This window comes from Plectropomus leopardus, chromosome 10, assembly GCF_026936395.1.
Source record: "Plectropomus leopardus strain MGB_pleo_1.0 chromosome 10, ASM2693639v1, whole genome shotgun sequence".
NCBI classification, from domain to species: domain Eukaryota; kingdom Metazoa; phylum Chordata; class Actinopteri; order Perciformes; family Serranidae; genus Plectropomus; species Plectropomus leopardus.
This window is the reverse complement of record NC_142185.1, coordinates 25,140,930-25,166,387: the sequence shown is the minus strand read 5'-3', so window position 1 is coordinate 25,166,387 and position 25,458 is coordinate 25,140,930. Positions and strand designations below refer to the sequence as shown.

At 39.8% G+C, this 25,458-nt stretch overlaps 2 protein-coding genes across 2 annotated transcripts; one reads left to right on the top strand and one right to left on the bottom strand.

Moving 5' to 3' along the window:
- Window positions 1-258: 258 nt before the first annotated feature.
- On the top strand, window positions 259-15,891 carry slc9a2 (solute carrier family 9 member 2). Its single transcript, XM_042494321.2, has 13 exons — window positions 259-819; window positions 1,503-1,717; window positions 1,800-2,048; window positions 5,006-5,256; window positions 5,349-5,566; window positions 6,713-6,912; window positions 7,433-7,522; window positions 7,606-7,676; window positions 10,083-10,250; window positions 10,365-10,470; window positions 13,187-13,303; window positions 13,520-13,607; window positions 14,818-15,891. Exons 1-13 carry the CDS (start codon window positions 555-557, stop codon window positions 15,237-15,239), a joined length of 2,460 nt encoding a protein of 819 aa, XP_042350255.1. The 5' UTR covers window positions 259-554; the 3' UTR covers window positions 15,240-15,891.
- Window positions 15,892-16,774: 883 nt separating this feature from the next.
- slc67a2 (solute carrier family 67 member 2) lies at window positions 16,775-25,132 on the bottom strand. The gene is made up of 6 exons (XM_042494674.2): window positions 24,742-25,132; window positions 22,493-22,580; window positions 21,331-21,374; window positions 20,184-20,313; window positions 19,418-19,627; window positions 16,775-19,339 (listed from the first exon to the last, which is right to left on the bottom strand). The coding sequence occupies exons 1-6, from the start codon at window positions 24,826-24,828 to the stop codon at window positions 18,480-18,482; spliced, it is 1,419 nt and encodes a 472-aa protein (XP_042350608.1). The 5' UTR covers window positions 24,829-25,132; the 3' UTR covers window positions 16,775-18,479.
- Window positions 25,133-25,458: the final 326 nt, after the last annotated feature.

Below are 25,458 nucleotides of genomic sequence, written 5' to 3'. Positions count from 1 at the left end.
AATTGATCCTCTGCAGTCAGAGACCCTCTTCATAAATCCCTATCACTATATCACAAACTCTGTGTATTACTGGTGAAAGTTGAAACCAGTGTCGTTCAGGAAGCTGGTGTCACCGAAACTTTAGAGTGGCCCCTGAATGGCCCGCAGAAACACCGCGCGCCCCACCCTTTTTTTATCTGCATCAGGTGACAGCCAATCAGAGCAGCGCTCGGGGCCGCGCCCAGCCTGTATCGGAACTCGTGGCCGCGCTGCAGGTAAACCACAGGTGTGTGTGTGTGTGTGTTGTCCTGCAGGTGTGTGTTGTCCTGCAGTTTGAAGGAGACTCAGTCGGATCACAGAGCCGAAAACTCTGAAGCAAAGTTAATTAAAGCTTCTCTGCTGAGGATGGAGTGAGAAGATGCGGGAAAATTAAATTTATCAACTTTTCGAGGAGAAGCTGAGTTCATTCTCACCTCTGCTTTGTTCTCTCTTTGGCTGTGAAGTTAAATGGAGTGACTGATATTCGCATTAATTTGGATTACCGTGTAAAGAAGAGACTGTGGTTTTTCCGCACGATGGATTTATGTGCAGGCAGGAGAACAGGAGTTTTACTCTTTATTTTCACATTTTTAAGTCTTCTTTATGGCTCCAAAGGGGAAGTACCATCCAAACCAACCGGTAGTGTCACGATTTTGCCCCCGGTTCAGCCTGATAATGGCCCCCAGGCCTTTCCAGATGCGGAAAAGGCAAATTTACCAGTGTTTACAATGGATTATCCAAGAATACAGATACCGTTTGAGATCACTCTGTGGGTGCTGCTGGCTTCATTTGCAAAGATTGGTGAGTAGCAGAAACATATGCCTAAACTGGTGACAATTAACACTTTGAAATCTGAGCATGTTGACTTGAATTCTTTCAAAAACATGCAAAAAGGGCAATATAGAAGAAGAAATGTCCCAAAAATTAGAGAAAAAAGTAAAAAATAGAAGAAAATTACCTAAAAATTAGAGAATAGGAAAGAAAGAGAAAATGACCTGAAAAAGTTCAAGTTAAAAAAATAGCAGTTGTTTAAAATAATTTAAAATACTTAATTATGATAATTATGAATATAGCTCTTTGGACAAAGCTTTAAAAACAAAAAACAAATCAACTAATTTCCTGCAATTTGTGCAATACTTGCTAAGGTGCTCATAAGCCCTTTCCCAGGTTTTCAAAAGATATCAAACGAATTTGTGCAGATTTCAAAGGTTCAAATGTTTGTGAAGCTGCAACACAAGAAATGTGATGTTGATCAAGGTTTCAAATCCAAATCTTTTGTCATTTTTTTAAAGAAAATTTCCAGGACTGGGGATGAAATTAGTTTTTGGTAATATCTCTGTGTTATGCATCAGATTTCAAGTCTTGTTTTTTTTTAACTTGGTCCCTGGCAAATACATTTTAAAAAGTGTGTAATTTTCATAGAGGTTGCAGGTGAGCTCTGTGCATGCAAACTTGTTTTTCTGAATTAAACTCTCTTTCCTCAGGTTTCCATGTGTACCACAAGATCACCATCTGGGTCCCGGAGTCGTGTCTTCTGATCAGCATCGGTCTGATCGTGGGCGGCATCATGCACTCTGTCCACGAGGAGCCCCCTGCTGTGCTCACCAGCAATGTCTTCTTCCTCTACATGCTGCCCCCGATTGTCCTCGACTCGGGCTACTTCATGCCCACCAGGCCTTTCTTTGAGAACATCGGCACGGTGTGTTACAAATCAGCCACAGATTTCCCAAAACAGTTTCTTGATCTTCTCTAAAGACAGTTTGACATCCGTGTGTTTGCAGGTGTTGTGGTTTGCAGTGGTGGGGACTCTGTGGAACAGCATCGGCATCGGCATGTCTCTGTTTGCCATCTGTCAGATTGAGGCGTTTGGCGTGCAGGACATCAACCTGCAGGAGAACCTGCTGTTTGCCACCATCATCTCGGCCGTGGACCCTGTGGCCGTGCTGAGCGTGTTTGAGGACGTGTCTGTGAACGAGCAGCTCTACATTGTGGTGTTTGGGGAATGTCTCTTCAATGATGCCGTCACTGTGGTGAGTGGGCCGAGGCAGAGATAGAGAAAATGTGTTTGAGCTTGTGCAAGTTAGAGGGATTTTTGGACATTTGTGGTGCCCTTTACTCTCTAAGCAGACTTGCTGCAACACGTTGGCCTGCTTTGGATACCTCTGGGCTACTGCTTGTTGTGAAAACCTACAGAGCAGAGAGCAAGCTGCCGTTACATTCTGTTTTTAAAGCAATGCTTCACCTCCCAGATGACCTTTTTTATATCAATTAATCAGCCTTTGTTATGTTGAATTTGTGAAGAAACTTTTGTTTTTCTCACATGCCTCCAGTGAAAGATGAATCCAAAAATTCTTGATGAACTAAAAGGCATAGAGGTCCACGTTTAACAACAGCAAAACTATATTAAAACATCCATTTCAGCACCTATTTTTCTGTCGTCTGAATGTGCAAGCTGTTGTGAACTTTTTGCAAGTAATTGATATACAAATAGTCATATTATGTGGTGAAGTATTCCTTTAATGTGTTTACAGTATTGTTAGTATAATATTTCAGGGATCAAATATGTCTTGAGAGCACACTCAAGGGCCCAGCATGCCAGTGGGCCCTTACATGTGTAGAGACAAACTTAAAGTTAATTGGGAAAGTGCTGCAACTGGTATGAGAACAAAGCAGAATCATAAACTTCATTGTGGAGATTATCGAGACTCCACCTACTGTTAAAAACCCAGCTGGGACCCTTAATTTTCAGCCTGCTATTATACAAAAACAGCAGATCCAGTATCGTATTGTCTGGAGCTTTTTTTCATTCTTTCTCTAAATGCTCAGCTCAGGTTTCACCAACTGTACAAGTGGCTCACTCTGTTTTTCTGGGTTAGCATGCATGTGTGAGAGCATAATGTGTGTGTGCAGAGGTGAGATTTCAGAACAGATAAATAACTCAGAAATGGAAGTGAGGGAACGTTGTTGGAGACATGAAACACTTGTATCCGAGCCTTTGGATGCTGTTTATTCAGATGCCGCCAAACCAGTTTCTGAGGTCACTGTTGCATTTGGCCAAACGGGAGGAGTTAACACATAGAGACAACACCGTCTGAAACTTGTCTGAACTGAGCTCATGCTCAAATTTCCCCCCCTCACCCTCTTCTTATTGTGCTGAAAAGCCCCCCCACCCCGCCTACAACAACCTGCGCTTAGCTTTGGTGTGTCCGACCCTTTTGTTTGGTTCTCAGTAGCTGAGCTGATGCAGAAAGTGAAGACAAACATTTACTCAGGCGTGGTCTGCACAGAGAGCTGAATTGCACTCATCAGACGAGATGTAACATTTGCCAAAAGTACAAATACTTGAGATGAAAACTACAATCACAAGTAGGAGAGGAACGTCAGAACGACTGAGAGAGCCATCAGCTTATCATCTCTGCCATCTGTGTCCTCCACATGCAAATTCAAAATAGGGAACTGTTGTCGCCTACATCCAGATCTGCGTTTGATAAATGTTTTTTTTTTTTTTAAAAAAAAAAGGTTCCTGTTTGCCTTGTCTCTTTCAAGGGCTTGTTAACCCTTTTAAACCTGGAGCAACATCACTTTTGTTGTGCTACTTTCAGACGCCTTTCACAAGTATTTAAACCTCTAAAAGCTGAGCAAATCGGTCTGACTTCTTTCAGAAGCACAAGGAAAAGGGATGTGAGCAACCTGGCAAGAAATGTCCCACAAATTGCAAGAAATTAGTAGATTTATTTTTATTTTATTTATTTTATTTTTTATTTTTAAAAGGCTTTATAATAAAAAAAATCTATAATTAATATAGTAATTATATCATTGTCATCATTTTAAATTATTTTACAGAATTATTATATTTTAAGCAGTTTATTTCAGGTCATTGCCTTGCTTTTTTTTTTGCTATCCAAGTTTTTGTCTTTTGTGATTGTGATTTTCTTTTCCTCCTGTTTCTTCTTTTTAGCATATTCCCAGTATATATAGTAATTACTGCCTGGAATATGAACTGTATATTCATTATTTTAACCACTTTTTAAGCATTTGCACATTACTTTCAGCCAACTATTTAGACTTAACTGCTTACTTGCTATCAAGTTTTCATTCATTCTCAATTGTGTCACATGGTGTTCAAGTTACACCCGACTCCAATGTATATCAATATATATATATATATATATATATATATATATATATATATATATATATATATATATATATATATATATATATTCTGGTCAAATTGTTATTTAAGTGAAATTCTACCAAATTAGTTGAGCTACACTACTCTATTTCCATGTACCCCCTGGTAACTGCAGAACTACCACCTATGGTACAAATACCCCTAATTGGGAGTCACTTTGCTAAGTAGTTGTGCATATTAAGGACTTTGTCAACACTATCTGTTGCTGGGAAACTTTATGCTGCCTAGCGGCCCTTTTCCAAGTTAATATGAAGAACCTTGATCACAATTTTCCCTGCCAGTTCAAGTGTGACTGAACACCTCAAAAGAAAGGCTAAATATGGTGTACGCACTGTATCTGCCTTTGCCTCAGGCTTTCACAAAGTTTCCAGTATCTACAAAATTCTTGCTTTCTGTGAAAATGTACTTTTAATGGTTGTTTGCAGCCAGACAGCACATTTTAAGCAGCCACATCACCGTGAAAACGGCAGTGAGCTGCTGCCGTTTCGTGTCAGAGGTATCGTCAGAACAGGAGGAAAAGGAACAAAGCCTCTCGGCAAATGGTCTTTTTCCGTGAGTCATTCAGCCGCTTGGTGAAATGAGATTATCAAATTGCAAACAGTACTGAGTAAATATTTCAATAAATCATTGTTATCTGCAACTGTGTCATTAGAGGCCGCAGCCCCTGACACCACCCATGACCTCCCACTGTTTGGGCGCTTTGTGCACGTGCGTGCAGTCAAAGCTGCACATAAAAGACTGTGTGTCTGCACGAGTGTTTCAGCCTGTGTGTATGTGTGTTCATGTTTTCAGGTGTTGTACAACATGTTCAACTTTGTGGCCGAGATGCCGGTGGTAGAGCCAGTGGATGTGTTCCTCGGGGTGGCGCGGTTCTTCGTGGTTGGGCTGGGTGGGATGGGCTTCGGCATCCTTTTTGGCTTCGTGGCCGCCTTCACCACGAGATTCACCTCCAAGGTCCGAGAGATCGAGCCACTCTTCATATTCATGTACAGCTACCTGGCCTATCTGGTGGCTGAGCTCTTCGCCATCTCATCCATCATGGCGTGAGTAGATTTTAACATTTTTACAGTTACAAAAATTTGAATGGCTGCAAGAATACAGAAAAAACACATCCTTGGTTTATGTTTTTCTGCAGCATTGTGACCTGCGCTCTCACCATGAAGTACTACGTGGAGGAAAATGTTTCCCAACGCTCCTGCACAACCATCCGCCATGTGGTGAAAATGCTCGGCTCCATCTCTGAGACGCTCATCTTCTTCTTCCTGGGGGTCGTCACCATAACAACCGAACATGAGTGGAACTGGGGATACATCCTGTTCACGCTGCTGTTTGCTTTCGTGTGGAGGGGTCTCGGTAAGGAGAGGGCAGAGGGTATCTGTGTCATGTTGGAGGTCAGGTTCTGTTTGTCTTGGTGCCTTTTGGTCTTGGTGCAGGACTAAAGGTGCCCTGTGGAGTTTTTGACTACTAGTAGTGCTATGAAGCAGTGTGTTTACAAGTGGGTCCTCGTTGTCTTTGTGAAAACACATTCAAGCATATGTGTTAGTTGCAGTGGACTTTTCCACTACAACAATGTCATTTGCATCATTGATTGATGCAGAAATGGCATGAATTACTGTGCAAAAATGAACAACAATGCACGCAATTAAGTGATGCTCAAAATGTTTTAATGGAGGACGCCCAGATACCCCATGTCATAAATTTGCCCCCAGTGATGAAACAAAAGCTATGCCCTTTGTGATTCACATCTTCCCGTTGGATTAACGCTGTTTTACTGATCACTGATCACAACTTGGAAGCAGTAATGCACCAACTATAACAACTGCTTTCAATTAAAAAAGCTGCAGGGGCGACCTCTAGCTTATCAGGTAGTGTGCGCCCCATTTAGGCTGAATCCTCTGCAGTGGTCCAGATTGGATTGCGGCCTGCGGCCCTTTGCTGCATTTCATCCCCCCTCTCTCTCCCATGTTTCCTTTCGATGTGAGCTGTCCTATCAATAAAGGCAAAAACATCCAAAATTTAATCTTAAAAAAACAACCAAAACAAAAAACTGCTAAGAGACAAAGTAAGCTCGGAACTGTGAATAGTTCAAAGAAAATCATGCTGAAGTCCACAGAAGGGTTTTATGGTGATTTATTAACAAAAGACTAAAAAACTGCAATAACAAAAGCAAAACATATAAAACAAGACAGTTCATGTGACAGTCAACAGATACAATCACAGTCTATGCCAGTGAGTGAACAGGTAAATGAATAAATGGTCTAAGTTGGTTTTTTTTCTAAAAACAACTTCCCGCTGCAGCTAGAAACAGAAAATTAAATTAAAAACAATGAGCTAAAAGATGCGACAAAGCTTGGTAGAGCTGAGGGGAACAACAGTCAGGTTATTATTCTTCCTTAAATCTCACATAGTCTCTTGATTCATAATTGATATAGAAATATTAGTTACAGCAGCTTTAACACTGAAGATAATATCATGACACTTTTCTTCCTTCCCTCCCAGGTGTCTTGGTGCTGACTCAGATCATTAACCCCTTCCGCACCATCCCATTTAACATGAAAGATCAGTTTGGTCTGGCCTATGGTGGTCTGCGAGGTGCAATTTCATTCGCCTTAGTTTTCACCCTTCCCGATAACATCGGCCGGAAGCAGCTCTTCGTCACTGCGACCATCGCTATAATTATCTTCACCGTCTTTCTTCAGGTAAGAGAGCCTCTGTGTGCACATACTCCAAACATGTTTATAGAGCTGTTTGCTGCGAATTGCTCACGCCTCTCTAACTTATATAAGTATTACACATATTTATGTTTTGTCTTAGTGGTACAAGTATTTGAATCATAGACAAAAAGTGTTTCAGTCAGAAAGAAATCATCTTTTTTTCTAACAACTTGTCATGATTATTTTTTAAATCTGGGAACACACTGTATGGTTTCCAGGCCAGATCAGAACTGATTTCATTATCTTGTTAGTAATGTGGGTTTTGGATATAATGATCTTGCATTCCAACTCTGTCAGACCAAAGTCAGATCAAAACAACATGAAACAGGCCTTTGTCCGCCAAAAAAACCCACAGCTTTTTGATGTTGCAATAAGGACTCTGAATTTTGCCTCTTCATTTTTTATATTAAATTCACACTTTTTTCATTTATTTGGGATTTTTAAAGTCTAACATTGTTTTTCTGTGTTCTGTTAACTCTGTGATCTTTCCCTCTCCCCTCCACAGGGCATCAGTATTCGACCTTTGATCGAGTTTATCAATGTGCGCAGAACCAACCGCAACCTTGACACCATCAACGCAGAGATTCACTGCAGGGTATGCTACAGATTTCGACAGCTGCAAATGTGGCGTACTGTTTTTTTTTTACACAGTGTTAACAGGTGTCACTTTGCTCTCAGCTCATGGAGCACACCATAGCTGGCATCGAGGACCTCTGTGGACAGTGGAGCCACCTCTACTGGAAGGACAAGTAAGAACTTTCTCTCTTCTCCTGTCTGCTCAACAAAAAAGATGTTATGTACAGTCAGATTAGCTTTGATTTGATTTGATCTTTTCTATTTAGACAAATAACAAAAAACAGCAATGTTAAAATTTCAATAAAAGGAGACATGTAGGTGGAAACCCAGAAAACCCTCAAGGGGCTTCACAAGTGAGGTTCCCCATGAAACCATCAATCAAAGCATACAATCTCTCGTCATTGATAAGAAAAAGTAGTTTTAAAATGGTTAAAAGATATATATACATATAGGACATAATAAAAAAAATGAATAAGAAAGGACAGGCAGATGAGCACAAAGAGCACAAAGCTTGCAAAATGTACACACTTCATCTTCATCTCCTCGCTGCTTCATATAATAAGTTTAAAGAGAAAGAATCTGCAGTGAAACTGAAGGAGAGGTGGCAGTTTTAGTTTACCTGCTCTGTTTCCTTCTTTGTCATTGATAATGCCATTGTTCACTGCGGGACTGTGTGGGAATGTTGACGGCCAATCAGACTTTGGTGTCATGTTCAGCTTCTGCCATCAACAGTGACACAGATTTTTTTTTTCCTTCCTAAAGCCCTGAAATCCTTACCGGTATTTCCTATTTTGGATCCTACATTAATATGTAACATTGCAACAGTATTCTAGTATTTTTGTGTTTTGATGCATTGTCATTGAACCTGCTGCAGCTAGTAACTGTTTTTTGTAAGTTAATGACTTTGGAAAACGCTATCATTAGCGAAAAAAAACATTCAATTTTCAATACTTTACTTGGAAATGTTAACATTTCCTCATCTTTTTTTTGTGAAAAACCCAATTAAGGTTTGAAATGTGTTTATGTTTAGTAAGTAAAGTTTCTGTGGGCATCAAAAACACACTGATAATTCACTTCAAATAAATGGCAGTTGCTATGAACCCAACCCAGTGTTTATAAATCCAGTCAGTGTTTGCGTCACAGCAAGTAGGCGTAAGGCACTTGTGTTGACATATTTGTATTTCCCCATTTTCTTTGTTATATTCTTTAGATTTTATCTTTTCATTTGATGTGAATGTGAATGGTAGTTTTTGTGTATATCTACACAGCAGCTTCCTCAACAGTCCTTTGCTGAAATTTATAGGAAGTGTAGTTTTCATTGCAAACATGCAATATTCTATAGAGTATAGTGTATGCCCCATATACTGTACACACATTTAGTGCAGTTCAAAATTGTGTTATTGAAATACATACTGTAAACAATATCTTTTGTTTTTGGAGTATGAAATAAACAAACAGAAAAGATACGCAGTAATGTAATCTTGTATGAAATCTGCATTACAGGGCCCATAACCATGTGGGATAAAAACTCTTTGAGTTGATGAACTATGTTAAACAGTTTGTTTACATACAAAGCTTATGCTGTATGATATAATGAAAAAAGGAATATATTTATTTCAACATTTTTATATGTGATGGCACACACTTTAATCTTTTAATCTCCTTTGCTCACCCCCCTTTATCCCAGGCCTCTTCTACTACTCCAGTTTCCTTCTCTTCCTTGTAGCTTTTTGTTTACACACTCGTCATTCTTGTCTTGTGAGACAGGTTCCTCAAGAATGCAGGTTTTAAGTTTGATTTAACAGGTCAGAACCTGCTGTGAAAAAAGATGTGTTAGAATAAAGAGAGCAGTGAAATGCTTGTTTGGGGTCATTCCTCCGGCACATTGCATGGGTTTACCTGGCTTTAAGATTCAAGAGTATTTGAGTATTAACTCATATTTGGTAAAAAAAAAAAAAGAAAAAAGAAAAAGAGGCCTTTTTAAACACAGCCTCTGCATTTTAGGACAGCAGAATTATGTTGTTAAACTTACAAACAGCCAAACAGTCGTACTGATCATTTATTTAATCACTGAAAACTAGAAAGAATGCAAAAGTCTTCGAAATAAGCAAAAAGTGCAGATTGCTACAATACAGATGTCATCAGGGAAGGCACCTGTTGGCTGTAGGATTACAGCCCTTTACAAACTACAAAAACAAACAAATTTAATGCAGATAAATAACTTTTACAAATTCAAAAACACTGTATACACTGAGATAAACAGCAGCTATAATGAGAATGAGACAAAAATAGCTACAAATAAAGTTAGTAGACAAGACAGTTGCAATAAAATGTTTGAAAAAGTCCCAAAATTGCACATAAACATATATAATATTTGATTTTATCATATTTTGAAATACTGTTTGTGTGGCCAGAGCCTGATATATTTTATTCTCTTGTTTATTAGACTTCCAAACACATGAATAAGCCCTGCTGGTTGCACTCGATGACCTTCATTACAAACACATTGCTGGTTTAGATCTCTGATAACTCTATTTCACACAAACTAACCAGTTTGATCCCCTGTTTCTCTACTCCAGGTTTATGAAGTTCAACAATCGAATCCTGCGGAGGATACTGATCCGAGATAACAGGGCCGAGTCCAGTATTGTTGCGCTGTATAAGAAGCTGGAGCTGCAGAACGCCATGGAGATCCTGGACACGGTGTCTGGAGACATCAGCGCTGCTCCGTCCATCGTCTCTCTCTAGTATGAAACATCCTGTCTCTCTGTGTCTCTGACGATGACAATGTCTCCGTATTGTCTGTGTATATCAAAGAGGCAGAGAAAGTAATTTGTTTTCTCTGAATATCTGTCTTTTAGTGAGGAGAAGAAAAGTGCTGCTAAACCTAAGAAGAAGTTCCTGGCTACTGACCTGAAGAACATGCACGACATCCTGTCCAAGAACATGTACAAGATCAGGCAACGGGTGAGATTTTTAATAACGGATTACAGCTGTGTGCACACCATCCTGCTTTCCTTCTCTTATCATGCATCATCAAGTCGTGGAGGGTAACTAAGTGCCTTTAATTTTAGTACCATACTTCAATACAATTTCACGGTAATTGTACTTTACTTGAGTACATCCATGCAGTGCTGCTTCATACTTTTACATCACTAGATGTCAGAGAGAAAAATTGTATTTTTTACTGCACTACAATTTTAACCCCAAAAAGCATATGATCAGAAATTTCCTCAACTACTCTGGCCTCGTTATCAAGTTTACTCCTTACATTGTTTTATTTAAATAACTGTTTGAGTCTTACAGAGGTAAAATTATCCAATGTGTCACAAAAACAGCAAAGATTAGGAGAAAAAAATTGAATACAAATTTAAGCAAAAGAAGTTCTCTTCTTGTCGTAATTATCGCATCTGCTCATGGATGAGAGGCTCGTGCTCGTGACAGTGCTGGACGTAAACATTAATGACATCCTCCTCAGATAAGCTGTAAAGTTAGCTAACTTGGTGGTTCTGGGTGAGCTTTACAGTGCATGCATGTTTCCTTAATTGCTTTTGAGTTTTTCAAATTTATTAATTCGGCGCTTTGAGCACCACAAGCTGAGTACCATTTAGTTCTGTTATATTGGAGAGAGGGCAGACATCTTTATGGCCAGTATCTCCAACACTCAGCAACTCACACCAGAACAGTCTAGACTGATAAATAGCACTACAGGTAAGACAAGAAATGTGCATTTTTGATTTTGGGGTGAACTGTCCCTAAGTATTAGTAATGCACGATTTTGATGTGTAATAAAGTTCTTTACATCGTTGTGTTGGTACTTGTACTTAAGTAATGGATCTAACTACTTCTTCCACCCCTGATGCAGCAGATAAGGACAACCACTTTGCATGCAGAGGCACTGTTTGGTTTAACAAAGGCAGACAGCCACCTCCAGTCTTCATGAATTTGCATTTCACTGTTGTTTTAGTAAACTTTCAGCTGCTTACAGTACATACAGTCGTGTGAAATTTGAACTCTTGCCTCGATGGATCGTCAGCAGCCCAGTCTCACATGATCCTTTACAAAGCTGAACACCTTCCAGCCTCTAAAATGAAGCCACCTGCATCTCTATTTTCCAAATACAATAGTTGTGTTATCCTTTGTTTTAATCATGAAAACAAAATAGCAGCTTAAAAGCACAAAAAGCAGCATCAAATTCTTTTACCTAAAATTCTGTGTTTGAATTATTTTTCTGAAATCATCAAAGGTGACCAAACCTTATTTTTCACCCAGTTTGATAAACTGGAAACACACATTTCCTGTGACGCCTTACTCACACAATGACGCAATCACGGCAGCACTGAAACTCAGAGCTGTTTTGCATCGCCACAGACTGCGGCCGGCAGTACTTTTCCATTAGCGACACGACATCACCCACAGAGACGCTTTGATGTGTGGACAAATAGAGAGCATGAGCTTCTGTTCTTGGGAAGACAAATTGTCCGATTATCTCAATAGCCCCTCTATAACTCTCTTACACACACTCTGCGTCACCTTCAGTCTGTGATGTTATTGGTTTTAAGATTTTACATCCCAAGCAATTCATTTGCCAGACTTATCTTGTGTTTCCTTTTTAACTCACACGTTTTGTTGCATATTAAGAAAAGCGTGCATTGTGCGTTTTTATTTAAGTGGCTCGTTATAACAGTAGAATCCAAATCTCATTTTATCTTATCTTATCAAATTATAATGTCAACAGAGCAGAATATTAGATCATGTTGACCTCTTGTGAGCATTTTGTTGACATGAGATGTTTCTCTAAAGAACAATGGCAACCTTTATAGAGTTAGAAATGTTTGTTTTAAGACAGACAGATCTTTGTTGATGGGTACGTTGCATTAAAGAGGTTAGTGTGGCGGCTCATAAAGGCCAAACAGAGACGCGGACCCTTTCAGCTCAGACAGGTGTGGCCGGTTTTGGTTGAGTAATCTGAGCTGTAAAGAATGCCGTCTCCTCTGAAAGCTTTTTAATTTTTTGTCATTTAGTTGAGGTTTCCTTCAGGTGAAACCACTCTGGCCGCCTATTCAAACTGAATTGAAATTTATTTTGCTAAGTAAAAAAAAGGAAAGGGAAGAATGAACATGTAAACATACACAAACATACAGACATGTCTGAAAAGGAGTGGGAAAAAGTGCAAACTTGTTAAATCCCACCCCTTCTCCATCAGTTATTAAAAAATAATTGACTTACTTCCATTTTTAAATAAATATAATTTTCTTAAATTATATAAACTATAAACTATACAGACCATTAATAACTTTGTAAACATATTTACATTGGTGTTTACAGTAAAAGAGGGTGATAGAAAAAGTTAATAATACTAAATAGTACAAAAATTAATAATTAGACAATAATCCCTATAAACACCTGCTGATTGTCAAATCCCTTCTTCGCCCATGTACCTCATGAAAATCATATCCTTGTACATCTTTTTAAATTAGTTCATGTTTGAACATTGCTTCAACTTAATCTTTAAACTTTTCCATAATTTACACAATAGATTGTAATACAAAAAAAAAAACATATAGTTGTCTGCAACCTGTGAATTTCAAATGTAATTTCATGTGCATAATAATCGAATCTATACGCTTGAAGAGTCCAAATCTGCTGTTTAATTATGTATCTTTTTGTTTTCTTGAACCAGACTGTGGCTTACACTAGTAAGCACGCTCTGCCAAACGACAGCCACACCAGAGAGATCCTGATAAGACGCCACGCCAGCATCCGCCGCAGCCTCCGACCTGGCAGCTTTCAGTCATCGGTAAGCAGAAAGCTTTTATACTGTGGCTGGTATTGACTCAAGGTATTACATGAGTTTTGCAGAGTTGAGTGAAGAGTTGAATCTTGTGAGAAGCAGGTTAATTATGCTAAAGTGTCTGAATTTAAACACAAAGGTCACTTTCTTTATTCCTCATTCTTTATTATCTCCTTTCCTCTTTATCCTATCTGCTGTTTTATTCTAATCTTTTATTCTCAGGCGGTGACCAAATCCCACAAATACTTCTCTCTTCCTGCTGGGCAAAGTCTGGACTCAAAATTCCTTCCTGTTAGGCAGAACTATACAGGTAAGCCTCTCAAACTACTTTTATAACCCCTTAATATAATGCTTTCCCCTTTAATTTCCCTTTAAATAGATTTATGTTTGCAATAAACATCTTAAAAGCAAGGTTCACTTGTTAGTTTTTTCCCACAATTTTGAGCAAATCTTACAGACTTGTCATGGCTCGTCATTGCATCTCCAGTATATTTTTACACAGATATCTCTTTACCATAAAAATTAGCTCTTGTTTTTGCAACGGCTCCATTCAGGATTCTTGGAGCCTTAGTGTTATCTTGCAAACCAGCCCGTGTTTACACCAGGATGCATCATCAGTGGAGGGCGTTGCACAATGCAGAACTGAAGTAAACAGTTGTAGCAAACGCTGGATTGCATCGATAACCTGCAAGCTTTTATTACAAAGATTTGTTTTTATCCAAAAACCAAGCATGGATCAACTGTCAACAAGACCATCCGTCAAAGACCCATCCATTATCACCTTCTTCATCCTCTCTTTACAACTTACAGAATATGACATACCCGGGCTCCAGACCAATCCTTTTTTTCCTAAAATGCCTTTGATGTTTCAAAATTAGTTGCAGGATCTGTAACAGAACCTGATTCGTGTTTTGGAAAAGGATTATGATAGAAAAACCCAAGACTCAACTTGTTACCCATGTTTGCTGTATGGCTCTTGCGATGGCAGTTTGTCTGTCAATCCACCACTTTGGTCCAGACTGAGATATCTCAACAACCAGAGGATGGATTTGTGTGAAATTCTGTGCAAGCATTTATGGTCCTCTGAGGATGAAGCCTATTGACTTTGGTGATCAACTGACTTTACCTCTAGCGCCACCATGAGGTTGACATTTGTATTTAGAGCCTATTTTCCACTGGAGGGAAAAAACACAGTACACAGTAACATCTGGCTTGTGTCTTTAGTAGGAAAGGTAACAATTTGAATTCTTACCTGGACAGATGACATTGGTATTTATCAGCTGCAGCTCTGAACAGCAGCAATGGAAACATCACACCTGGGTGGACTTGCAATTTTGCCCCTTTTCTAGTGTGACTGTTGGTAACCTCTGGTCCTTCTTGTCATCTCAGCCACAAATAATAACCATCTCTGTCCAAGCAACGCTCAAACATCACTCCTTTCTACTGTTTACTCAGTTTTGATGCTATGGCTTCACTTCATCATTACTTTAAAATTTTACCATTTTCTTCACCTGTCCCAGATGATCAAGAAACAATGTCAGAGTGTGCCTACCCCTCCAGACGCTCTCGTTTTGGCCAGCCGGCACGCTCCTCCTCCAGAGCCATGATGCCTCTCCGTAGGCTGGACACCCTGACAGAGGCACCCTCTGTTGATGTCTTGAATGAAAGTAAAGGGGAAGACAGAAACAGTTCAGGGCGTGGCAAGCCCAGAACAAACTCCTTCTCGAGTGATTCCCACATTCCTTCTCCTCGCCATCACCTCCACCCCTTTGCTGACAATAACAGCAGCTCAGCTGATAATTTCAGAAACGGGCATCATGAAGCAGAGGAGGAGCAGCAGCAGCCTTCGTCTCCTCCTCCAGCCTGGGCTGCTGAGCCGAGAGACAACGCAACACGAAACCCGCTGCTCAGGCGGCCGCAGTGGAACCCAAAGAAGAATTAGAGGTGTCTTTGGGCTTTCAAAGGCAGCTGGACTGCGTCTCAGGAACTGGAGGAGCTCCAGGGTCAATGCACACAATCATTCTATGCATTTACTTAAAGAAAAATTAAATTAACATTGGAAGTCCGTTCATTTCTATTAAGAGGTGAAGCATCCTCCAAAATGAGCCCAGAGTGCACAGTAAACTACCTGGATGTCAGAGGTGTCGGCCGCATCAAAAGCACAGTGCACTCTAGTGAAGGACCTGTTCATGGACTGTGAGTCATTCTGCCAATTTTTAAATATGTAGTTACCCATACACATCAATGAGATTTTAATATTTTCTATCATTTCAGAGGACTTTTAAAGACAGTGTGATTTAAACTATTTTAATTTAGTAATTATTTGTCTTTAGGTGTAAATATTATACTTTTTTTTACTTTTTGCTTTTTGTGTGAGACAGTTTAATGTTTGAGGATTTGTATATAGGTCATATCAGTTTAACATGAGGAACTATTGCTGCACATTACAAAGAACTCTTAGGACAAACCAGAGGTGTTTTGTATGTCTGTTACATTGATGGACCTCAAAAATCTGATGAACCATTTAATTTAATTTTTTCTTTTTCTGTAATAAATTTTCTGTTTTTGAAAGCTATTAAGCTTTCTCAGTCAAACCATGGATGCAGTCAGAGTCGTTCCGATGCCGAAAATAGTAGCATCTAAATACTTCTGATACAGCCTCAAATGCTGGCTCTGATTTTCTATTAATGTGCTGCATTCAAACACCTTTCACAAGAATTTAAACATTTGAACGCTGAACAAATTGGTGTGATTTCTTTCAAAAACAGAGGCAAACAAGGCAATGAGCAGAGATCTAGAAATAGATTTCTAGAAAGCTAGGGATATTTTTTGGAAAACCGGATTTAAAATGATCAGAATAACATTTAAAATTGTGATGCATAATTACAACAATTTTGAAGCACTTTTTCGGGTTCTTTATTGGGCTAACTTCTGCCAATTTCTTGCTAATTTTTGGGTCATTTCTTCTTATGTTGCTCATTGCCTTCTTCCAATGTGTTTTAAAAGAAAATAAGACAACTTGATCAAGTTTATAGGGTTAAAATAATTTCAGTTGAATAAAATAAGTTCAAGTTCACCTGTTGATAAATGTTTCTTTGCCGCTCTAAAACAGTAGCCTGCACAGAAAGTTGCACAGCCTGAGGCAACTATTGTTTTAGAGCGGCAAAAAAAATACATTTCCGATAAAATAGTGCAATTTTATCCATTAGCAAATCGTCAAATTAAATGCCATGTCCTAAGTCAACTAAATTATGACATGGCATTTAATTTTAATTTAATCTGGCAAGTCTAGGAATCTGAATCTGTATTTGGAAGGAAAAATAGTATCAGAATATCTCTAAATACTATGTAAGTTTAGAAATGTGGCACTGAAGGTGCTGGCCAAAGAGGAGGAGAAGATGAAAGCTACATATGACAGAGATGAACGCAACATCTAAACTGCAGCAGTTATTTCATATACAACTCAAAAGTCAAGACTCATGTACAAAACTTTATTCTTTGTGATTTTTGGCTTGAATCTGGCATGTACGTCATAGATTCACTGACATCTTAGCACAAATTTATACAATCTTCCTTCTTCACCTGGTAGTGGTTGGGTATTTAAAAACAGTGGTGCTCAGTATACAAATGAAACTTAACCTAAAACCAAAGACTAATTTCTTAATATCTCCATTTAAACGTACCCTAAGATAAAAATAAAAGGTAAAAGCAGTAGTGGTTATTTTGACTTACAGTGTATCACACTTTGTCTTGTGTCGTTTGCAAAAGAACTCATCTTTTGGGTGAATGTGCTGAACTGAATCCCATCCTTAAAATAGCGAATGTGCAGAGACTATAAATCAGTTTTTTGTTTTTTTTTTTAATCTTTCAAATATTGTCACCTTTTGAGGTTTGTTGTGTGTGGTGCAATATGACCTGCAATATGAAAAAAAGGATGGCTAAGCCTGCTGCCATGTTTTCTCTGGATGTGAAAGTACCCTGATATGTCAACTGCAGTGCAGCCGCCTGGCCGTTCACACCAGAACCACATTTGGTCAGCAAGTGATTCTGCTTCTCTGCTCTTCTAATCACATGTAGAGCTCTGTTTTTATTTGCTTGTGTGTCTTTGTGTGTCTACTAGTCTGTCTCGCCCTCTGTTTAGACACACCTGACAGATATGTGGAAGCACTGGATGCCTGTTTTTATCATTTATCATAATCAGATTATTTATATCATATCCTTGTCTGATTTGCTCATGACTACCGGTAAAAAAAAAAGACCAAATGTCCAGATTATCGCTGCAGATTGCGAGCGGTAGAAATCAGGGCCGCAGCATGCCCTGTGTGAACTGCCCAACTTTCTAATATGGGCTTTGAAAGGAAGCGGGCAGCGCGTCATGGAAAATCCTTCAGTTTTGCTGCACTTCAGCGTCCAGTCTGAACCCTGAGTAAGGTGCTTTAGCCCGGCCTTTTCCCAACTCCTTATGTCTTCAAGTCCCGAAGTAGAAAGTAGAACCACGTGTATTATTTAAAAATAAGGTATCGATAAAATATATGTGTGATACATAATAGGGTAAGACTTCAGCTTTAAGTGTGCAAACGATATCTTTTTGAAGATAAATCCTACGTTCTCAGATCACTAATAAGCGATCTGAACAGGACGTTCAGCGAGCTTCAGTTCAGCGAGCTTCAGTTCAGCGAGTGGGACTACGCACAGTCAGAGCTCTGGCAAGCACTGAACGGGGCGGTGAATCAATCATCTAAGGAATTCAATTCAAGTGAGTCATGATATTTCAAAGAACTGCTTTGCCCGTCACTAGTTGATATTAACCTCAGGGACTCTGAACATCATAGTGGTTTTAAAAAATTACATTACAAATAAAAGTGTGCATTCTCTCCAAGCCGCCCCGAGTGTTGTGCCGACACAAGGCCCTTATGTTTCTGTCTGATCAAGCATCAGCACAGAGGGAAGCCCTGACTTCATTACACTTTACTGGATTTTTGAAGCTGCACCTCCTGACAGAAGGACTGCAGTGCTGGTTGTAACGGGTCATTTTGACCCTGTGACGTCGTCACAGCTACAGTTTGTCAGAGGCATATGAGAAGGAAACATCGTTCCCGCTGTAAGTCTGCTGTTTTATCTTCACAGCTGGCCTCATACAAATAAGAGCACTTCTTTGTGTGTATTTGCATTGATTTTTAACTCATTCAGTTGCTTTTTTTGTCATTCCTCTCCCATCCCATTTGGGGATCCTGATGAACAGCAAACCCACAGCTGCAACTGCTAAAACCACTCCCAGACTGGGAGGACCACAGGGGCTGAACTCCTGGGCCAGACCAGACAGTAGAGGGGCCAGGACTCGACCGACGGCTGTAACCGACTGCCCAGCTCCGATCAGAGTCCCGCTGGCCTGAACTCCCCCTCTCTGCAGCTCCAGGTCTGTGATACATGTCCGTCCAATAGTGGTGGAAATGGCAAAGAAGGTGGAGGTGAGCAGCACCTGCGACACAGTGGGTGCTGACGCATACAAGAAAATAAGTAACCCGGTGAGAATTGTGGAGTGGAGCAGCAGAGTAGGCATGTAGTTCCCGTAGAGCTTGGTAACGGGCCCCACCAGGAACCCAGCCAGGGCCCCTAGCGTGCTGCTGTAGCTGATCAGATAACCGGTCACCTTTGGTTTAAGCGAGAAACGCTCCTCCATCGCCAAAGAGAAGTTACTGTAGTAAAGCATGATAGCTATAGCCATCAGAAGACGCACCATGAAGAGGTCCCACATGTCAGAGGAGGCCACCATATGGATTTTGGAGCCCACTGAGGACAGCTGTCTCCAGGCACACTGGTGCAGAGACACCTCCCTCCATCTGAATCCACCTTGATGCTTCCCTTCAGCTCTGCAGGCTGGAGAAGTCTCTGCCGCCAACACCGGATGGCGACTTTTCATATGAGAGCCATTGCTAATCGGCTTACTGCAGCTGGTGTCATGACAACTTTCGTTGCCGTTGCTGGAGTTAGTGTCGTTACAGTGAGTTAGCGTCTCGCACCATGGTAACATCCACACAAGCCCTGGAATCACAAACATATGACGTTGGATAATATTTCAGATAATATTTAATCAGTTATTTTTCTCCATTTTCTGCCTACCTGCATTAGTGAGGAAGATGAATGCACAGGTGAAGGAGGAGGTATAAAAACCGCCTTCGTGCTCCGTGAGGTAGCCGCCCACTACAGGACCCAGGATGAAACCAACACTGGAGGCTGCATTGAAGTGTCCCATCACCAGAGGACGCTCTGACTCAGAGACCAGGTCAGACAGCAGGGCTCTGCAGATGGACAGGGAGTGCTTGAACAGCCCTGAGACAGAAAACAGTCAATGCACAGTGAGAAGGAGAAGATGACTGATTTTTTTCTCTATAGCTCTATGTTCTCTGTAGTTGCAATTCAGTTTTAAACCAGAAAGGCAGTAACGTGCTACGATAGTGTCCAGCCTGCCGAAGCCACAGAAGAGAAGTTACATTTGTGTGGTGTCACTCTGTTATATAGTGATTGGCAGGTCTATCTATCTTTTAAACTAAACTAATTTAAAGCTATGCCGTGCAGCAGTGCTGCTAGTTGTAAACAAGTCCTTTTTAACTGACAACATAAACACTGACATACACTGATATAAACACTGATGTTTATATGCACATAATGTGCCATTTTTTGCATTCATTCTGAAAAAGAAAATATTCTCAATTCATGTTCCTATAGTGCTGTATACAAAAATGTTAAAAGCAAAATAATAATGGCATATCCCCCATGTGGACATTTGCAAAGGTGTCACTGCAGTATGGCGAGTGTGTACAGATGATTTCCTAACATGAAATGTCGAAATTTCTTTTGTTGCAGAGGCCTTTAGTATGGGACGTACCCACAGGTATCCGTGCGAGGACAAACAAAGCGATGCTGGTGGACATCCCGAGCAGGCCATAGCCCAGAGCGCTCAGCAGCAGACAGGTCAGCAGAGAGTACCGCCGTCCCACCACATCACTCCAGCTGCCCTGCCGATCACACAAAAAAGGTAATGACACTCAACCACAAAGACTAAATTTCAATTCCGTTAAAAAAAAAGAAAAGATATTTCGAGGAGAGATTATGGATCTTTGTACAGGTTGAGTTGTGGCCTAAACTTCAATCCTAATTCACTGATCTGGGATCTAAGACAAATCCCAACAAACGGAGAAATTCCCAAAACCCTAGTTTTCTCTAAACCAAGCAGACCAGGCTGTTAATACAAGTTGTTAGCAGATTCTCGCCCTCTCTCTCAGTCTCACACATACACGCACAAACACGCGCGCACATACACACACTCACACACTTGATGAAATAATGACATTACGACCAATTGAGTTTGCTGTGTGTTCTGGGTGCAGCCTGGTGGGATTATCATAGAAATGCAGCTGTTCACGTAACCTTACGTTGATCAGGATTCAGGCGTTCTGCACGTGGAAACTAACAGATGACTCCTTATCTGTTAAATTTGTAGCATGACCCCTGAGAATTAAATCAATTTTCAGGAGCTGCGGGCGGCAGCAGAGAGACATGGAAAGCTGAGAATCTTGCTTTAGATGTAGAGAATCTTGCTTTAGATGCTTGATTGCAGAGTACTTTGCATTTTTGAGTAGTTTCCAAACAGTTTAGACATTGCTTTGATAATCAAGGATTTGATTTTTCATCCTAAGATTAGATTGCTGATAAACGTCTTCTAGGTGTTAAGTCAGAGGGCGTTAAATGGAAAAACTGAATTAATGTGTCAAGAGTAATTTTTGTGCATCTGCAGCAATCTGAAAGTAGCTTGCATGTGTGAATGTGCACAGACTGGGTGTATTGTGCGACCACGACCAACCTAAAACAGCCAGTGTTTATTGTTTTCATGAAATACCAGAGATAACGTGGAATGCAACCACTTTGGCCACTAACTGTGAGCATGCCTTGTCAGGAAGGAGAGGCTGAATGGACGTTAGAGAAAGAGAAGGAGTTCCAGTTTTTTTTCAGAGAGAAACAAAGTTAATACTTACCACTAATGTGCTTGAGAAGAGCTGTAAGATCCCATATGTAGATCCTGCAAAAATCAGTTCACATTTGTAAGATAAAACATAAGACGGACACTGTGTGTGTTCAGACGAAACAGTAAAAATACCAACAATTACAGCACAGGACAATGGGGCATTTTTGCTCATTACACACACAGTATACAGTAAGTCAAACCTAATTTAAAGCTTGGGAGCACATTCCTTTACAGCTTTATATTTACTAGGGCTACATCAGCGTATTATTCTCTATCGTCAATATATCTCTCCATCGTTTTCCTGCTACTTCGTTAACTGTTTACTTGAAAAAATGACACAAAATGGTACAAAATGTGAATCACAATTTCGTGTCATCAGAGGTCAGTCTCCACTGGTGGAACAGGCCGCTGAGCTGAGTAAAATGGCGAATACGAATGTTGGGGATGATGTCGCAGGTTTAGTAAAAAGCTGGCCAGCAACATCAAAGAGAGACAGCCTGGGAAACATTGATAGAGGCAGCATATTTTCACAGATAACCCAGTGCATTAAGCTTTATTTCAAACAAACGAGAGTTGGTGATTGTTGGAACAGTTAACTAAGACAGTTTGGGTGGTTTTTTTTGGTTTTTTTAAAGTTTCTGTCAAGTTCTAATGAAGCGTGTTTATAATGAGATAAAAAGGCCATTAAGCTAGTCTTAGTTTGCTGAAAGAAAGACTTGAGTGCAGAGGGTGCATGGTCGTATTATTGTGTTTAATACTAAAAATAGATGTAGAAATACTATCTTTTTTAACATTTTGAGTTTATTCTATCAATTGTTGAAGTGTTGTTGGTCAAGATACTGAACCCCAAATTGCTCCTGATGAATGTTAAACTGATTAGTGGGTGGCACCTTGTATGGTTGCCACGTGAATGTGAAAGTAGTGCAAAAACGCTTTGAGTGAATTAAAGACTAGAAAGACACTACATAGCGAGTCCATTTACTGTAAAAACAGATACTGCCGAAGCCTATTGGTGCACATTGCAAACGCTGTGTTATGTGTCCTCATAAGTTCATTCTCTTTAAAAAATTATAGAACTTTTTATTGTCTGCCCCTCTGTCCTGGTTAACTCTGTTAACTGTCAGCTTGCTGTCTAATTTTTGTGTATATTTGATAAATAGATTATAACTCACCCACAACACCGGCCACAGTGGGACTTGCTCCGAGAGCTTTGACGTGGTGGCTCAGCAGCGGGATGATCATGCTCACCCCAAACAAGTCCTACAGAAAACAAGGACGTGAATGAGAAATAATTCAGGAATTTTGTATTGTTTATTTGTCAGGGACATGCACAATGGACAATAATCTCAGATTGAGAAGAGATGTATTGCACCAGATATTGCTTTTAGCTAATTTCCATCTGCAGTACGATAGATAAGTACAATAAACATTAGGAAGGGCAGGTAAACATAACGTGGCACACAGAGACATTATTATAAAGAGCATTACAACAGTACAAAATGCAATAAGGAGGTACACAATACAATATTATAACATAGTAGCACCCGTGTCCCTGTGCCTATTCCTAACCGCCCCGATACTACAAGAAAACACACTAACGCAATGTGTGTATTAATGCATACCTACAAGGTACAGGAGACAATAAATAAATACAGCAACAGTTAAAACAATTAAAATAGAGCTCTAGATGCTAAAACGTTTCCAATTGCACCACCTTCACCTGCCCAGCCCTCTGTGCCCAGTGTAGTGCACATCAGAGCATACAGTGCGATTAAAAGTTGTAGAAGAGATGTGGAAACTAAACTACCTCCCTAACTGATTTGATGCTGGCACGTCTGGTTTCTCAGAATCCATTTTTTAGCTTCTTAATTCACCAATTATGAGTTGTTCATGAGACTGATAACCGAAATTTGGAACCAATATGCATTAACAATAAAAATGAAAGTTTTTCTGTCAATATTTAAAATTTGGAATATAACGAACCCCAGGCCGATAGTCTGTCGACCCCTAGTTTTCAGATCTGTGGGGAGCTTGTTCCACTCCTCTATGGCTTTATATGGGAACACTGATATCATGATCAGGATTAATCAGAAACCTTTGAACTGGGGGGAACTCATAAAACCATTGTGTCCAAACACAAAGTTTAAGGATAACTGCAGCTCATCCTGTTTATCTGCGTTGCTGTGACGGGTGCCACTCTTGCCAAACTCTTGATTGAAGTCACACAGCAGCTCATACTGTGTTCTGACACTACTTGTTACACCAATTGCTCAACGGTCAGTTTCAGAGCTGTCCTCAGCAGTTTCTGCTGAATCTGAACTGGCTTCTTTTAGTCAACTTTGAGCCGATGATCATTCATTCAGCTAGGCTTAATCATAAAGTTAGCTCTCTGAGCAAGACAACTTGTTAACCTTCAATTAACTGTTTAAATGCTATAGCATGAGGTTTCCCCATGTACTTAAATTCAAGGACATACCAGTCCACTTTGTAACAGATTTTGCTGACAGTGATGCTTTGAAGACGGGTCCTCAACACACTTAAAGGTGTCAGAGCAATCTGCTTTGTTCAATAACAGCTCCCTTATTTAGTAGTTACACACCTGACTAATTTAGGGCGACCTATTTCAAAATACAAACACAGAACAATTGTATTTCTGTATCGATAGCACTCATTTATTTTAATTTTGAGTGGCCAGAGAGTGTTCTGATGTACTTCCAGATCCAATATCAGCTATCTATAAAAAGACAAGACTTTACAAAAGCCACAATAGTAAAATACTTTTGTTTGATCATTTGTGGGGATTTTATACTGACCTTATACTTAAATTATACATTTTTCGTAAAGTATATTATACTGTACGTAATGCTACATAAATGTTTTACAGTACAGTAGCTATCATAGAAAATCTATGTCTGCAGATATCAAATTTAAACACATTTTAGAGCGTTTTAATATCGTTTTAAGACCAAGTATAACATTTTAGAAACAATGCTTTAAGGTTTAATATCTTGTTTCATGTTAGTCTGACAGGTGATAGTTAAAGGGGTGTGTGCAAAGAAAAGATTTAGGTTAAAGGCCATGACACGTATGTCTTTGCTGCTAAAGACACCAATACATGTGGGAAAATATCCCATAAGCAGTTAATAAAAAATGTTAAGGTTAATTTAAACGCTCATACATTTGAATCTAAAGTCTATTATACAATTACAAGTCCTGCTTTGTGAAATTAAAATGATTAGCAAACACTTATATGTAAAATCACCTGCACACACCCTGAAGATGGGTAAACATTTGCAGCCTTTAGTTTGAACCTGACTCACATGTCTAATCTCTGAATGGTGAAATGTGTTTCCATCATCATTTTCAGTTACCAAAACATGACGTAACGGCGCACTCATTCAGGACCCCGTTAGCTACTCACCATGAAGCCCACCACGTAGATACATCGTATAATCTTCGTCCTTCCTCTTGGTTTCTGAAATAAATTGCTACATTTGTGGTCGTTCATCCTCCACGGTGTGACAGTACGACTGCAGCCGAGGCGGAAGCGCTCATCCGCTCCAAACAGAGAGCACGGCTCCGTCCCCGGTGGAGGTGTCACAGGCAGGGGGGGCAGAAACTGCTCGGTTAACCGTCTGCACAAAATAAGAGGGTGTAAGAAGTGGCGAGTTTAAAAGAGATAACATCCGCTCTGCGATGAGGCTGACTATTTGAGTCGTGGTTGATTTCTTAGATGTTGAGCTGTCATGTTGTCTGGTCGACACCACGTCCCCTCCACCCGTAGCTACTTTCACAGTTGGTATCGTCCGCTGACGTCACAGAACTGAATCAGGAAATTCTTATTCATAAATAAAAGAGGGCAAAAAAATCATAAATAGACTTGGATTTAAACTATTGTATTAATTTATTATAAACAGATGACATGAATTATCTTCTAGTTCTATTATTATTAGTTTTATTATTATCATTACCGTAAAACTAAGATTAATAGCCCAGGCTATTATTATAACTAAATTATAATTTAAGTCATTGACCACAACAGGCTTATATTTGGGACAGGCGTCTATGGGATGGGCTTTTATTTAAAAAACAAAGATGGAAAATAGAATCAGATTATTTATTAAACCCTTTGAAACCT